This window comes from Rhizophagus irregularis, chromosome 14 (assembly GCF_026210795.1).
Source record: "Rhizophagus irregularis chromosome 14, complete sequence".
NCBI lineage: Eukaryota > Fungi > Glomeromycota > Glomeromycetes > Glomerales > Glomeraceae > Rhizophagus > Rhizophagus irregularis.
Genome location: NC_089442.1, coordinates 1314813 through 1317799, shown reverse-complemented (window position 1 = coordinate 1317799; position 2987 = coordinate 1314813). Strand labels below are relative to the sequence as shown.

The following is a 2987-nucleotide window of genomic DNA, read 5'->3' as shown; positions in this document are numbered from 1 at the left end:
TGTTTGGGCAATCATTTTAAAAAATATATAAAAATCTGGAGCATAATTTTGAAATAATCACATAACTAACAAATAGAACAAAGCTTTTTTAATTTTTAATAGATACTAATTATCTTGATTTATTGAAGGAAAAGTGCTTTATGGAAGACTAGTACCTAATCATAACCATATTTTGCTGCAACACTAAGATGAACTAATTGCAACACTCACCATATTGTTTTAATAGAGATAAAAAATTTTATATGTGAAACAAAAAAATGAACAAATATAACAAAAGTTTTATAACAATTAATCATTTGGTATATATACCTTTCTTAGTTTATATCATTAGTGTGTTCTAGAGTAATTCGATTTATGCAATTTGAGTCATACTTATTTATTTTTGTTCTCATTAGTTTGTTTTAGAGTATTAAATCTATGTAATTTGAGTCATACTTATTTAATAAAATTTAATTTCTTTTCATTCTTACATGGATTACATTCACTAGTTTATTATTTTTTGTAATAATGCACCAGACTGACAAAAGCTGAGTATTTTTTGTAATAATACATCAGATTGACAAAAGCTGAGTATTTGATAGAGCATTTTTTGTGTCAATGTGTCAGTAGTATTTTTTATATTTATTTCACATAATTTGCTTTTTACTTTTTTTTTATTTTTTTTACAATTACTTTTTTACAATTACTTTTTTACAATTTTTGCTTGCTTTACTACGATTTTTGCTTTTTTATTTTTACTTATTTTCTAAAAATATTTTGCAAATACTTTATATTATTTTTTGTAAGTTAATAAACTAAATAATCATGAGTACAACAACAACTGAAAAATATATTGGATATGATGGTAAGAAAATAATCTTAGTTAGAAAATCTAAATCTTTAACAAAAATGTTCATATTCAGTTTCTAACTAACTCTTTGATTACTATTAGCTCTTGTTTCTTACTTAATTAAATCAAGAAATTGTCAGTCTTACCATGGATTTTTGGATCTTAACAGAACCATTATTATTTCTTCACTAAATTCACAAACTAGCACTTCATTAGCATTGAACGAGTGGAAAAATGTTGACATTATTTGGTATACTCACTATTTAGATGAAGCCAAAAGATTATTAGAACCAGATGATTTTGATACAGTGAAAAAGAAGGTGTGTTTGTTTTTATTTTGCAAAGTATGGGTAACTCCTAATACTCGCCATGGTCTCTTAGTGAGAATTACTGGGTTTGTTCGCTTGGTAACCAGCCCAAGCTCTCAATCCAGGCACCCTAACTTTGTTGTTGGTAAAGTCTGCTAGTTCTGGAGGAGGAACTGGCTATGTACCTTCTTTATCACTAAATAAAATTTGACACACTATTAACCATTTCTTTCTTATTATAGGCAATTACAGAACATTCACAACGTAAAAAAGAATTAAAAATATTCTGGCAAAGAATTATTAAGAAGTGTGAAAAGGAGAATCTAGTGCCTGCTGTTACTAGTATTGCATCTTCAGTTGAAGTTTCTTCACAACCAGATGCATTGCTTCCAAAAAAAACAGTAAATCTTTCTGAAATTTCACAGTTAGATTTATCTAAAAAGAACATTAAACTTATTGATTTCTGTTATGATATTCTTCATGAACTTGAAAATGAATTTTATGCTCATAAATTCAATAAATATATTGACAAAGATATTGAAAATAAAGTTATAAAACATCCAATATCCTTATTTACTATAAATTTAAAATTAAAGAATAATCAATATACAAGTTTAGAAGAGTTTGAGAAAGATATTCGTTTAATATTTCATAATTGCTATACATATAATAATGTTGAAAGTGATATATATTGTTTAGGTGAAACATTAGAATCTATTTTTAATAAAAAATGGAATGAAAAACTTATTCTTCAAGATAGACAAACAAGAGAACTGAAAAGAGTAAGAGATAATGATGCTGATGATACACAAAGATCCTGGAAGAAACAAATTCAAATTTTAGAACAAAATAAGGATAATCTAATGTACAGACAGGTTGTTAATAATGCACTTCTCATTGCTTCAGCATATGAAAGCCTTGTTATGGGAAATATTTTACCTTTCATAGAAATTCTAAAGACCTTTTTATTAACAAGATCAAGGATGTCTTTATCTTCAGCAAATGAATCTATGCTTCAAGCAATTGTTGAAAGTCTTCTACCATTAAAATATCGTATTCCAGAACTTTCACTAGTAATGGATGGCAAACAACCAAAGGGATCAGGCCGTTTTGGTTATTCAGATGTTTTTATTCTGAAAGGAATAGGAGATAATTATATTAGTCTAGAATTAAAATATATATCATTAATTGGACTAATAAGTCAGAAAGTTAAATTTGGTGCAAATGAATTAGAAAATTTAGATAAAATTCTTGAAAAGGAAAATGAAGAGGTTTTATTAAAAAGACAATATACATATTGGTCAAAAGAATTTAAAAAAACAATGCAGACAACTATAGATGATGTATTGAATGGTGGTATAAGCCAATTGAAATCATATATGAATACAATCTCAAAGGGAAATGTTGTTAATTATTCTAATTCAGGGGTATTTGATGAACGTATTAAAACAATTAAATCAAATCCAAATAAATTAAAAGGATTTATTATTATAGTAATTGGTTTTCGTCATATTTTATGGAGACCTGTTGAAGAAATAGTATCTAATTATATATATAATAAAGTTTAATTAAAAAAAAAGTGTTTAAGTTTGATAATAAATATAATATGGAGTTCATTATAAAAAGTTTAACTAATTTGATTTTAGGCTTTTTACCTATATGATAATGTATTTTTATTTTATAATATTAATTAGTATGTTTTTATAATGATATAATATAAATTAAAATAAAAAAAATTAGTATTTAATAATTATTTGCATAAATTTACCAATTTTTCTTATAATATTACAATATTAAATGCTTTTATATTTTAATATACTTAAGGACTCAAAATTAATATTATGCAAATT

At 24.8% G+C, this 2987-nt stretch overlaps 1 protein-coding gene across 1 annotated transcript; it reads left to right on the top strand.

Annotated features, from left to right (window-relative positions):
* Nucleotides 1–804: 804 nt before the first annotated feature.
* On the top strand, nucleotides 805–2705 carry OCT59_005969 (uncharacterized protein; the record flags this gene model as incomplete). The annotated part of the gene is made up of 3 exons (XM_066140961.1): nucleotides 805–844; nucleotides 932–1149; nucleotides 1380–2705. 3 exons carry the CDS (start codon nucleotides 805–807, stop codon nucleotides 2703–2705), a joined length of 1584 nt encoding a protein of 527 aa, XP_065997798.1.
* Nucleotides 2706–2987: the final 282 nt, after the last annotated feature.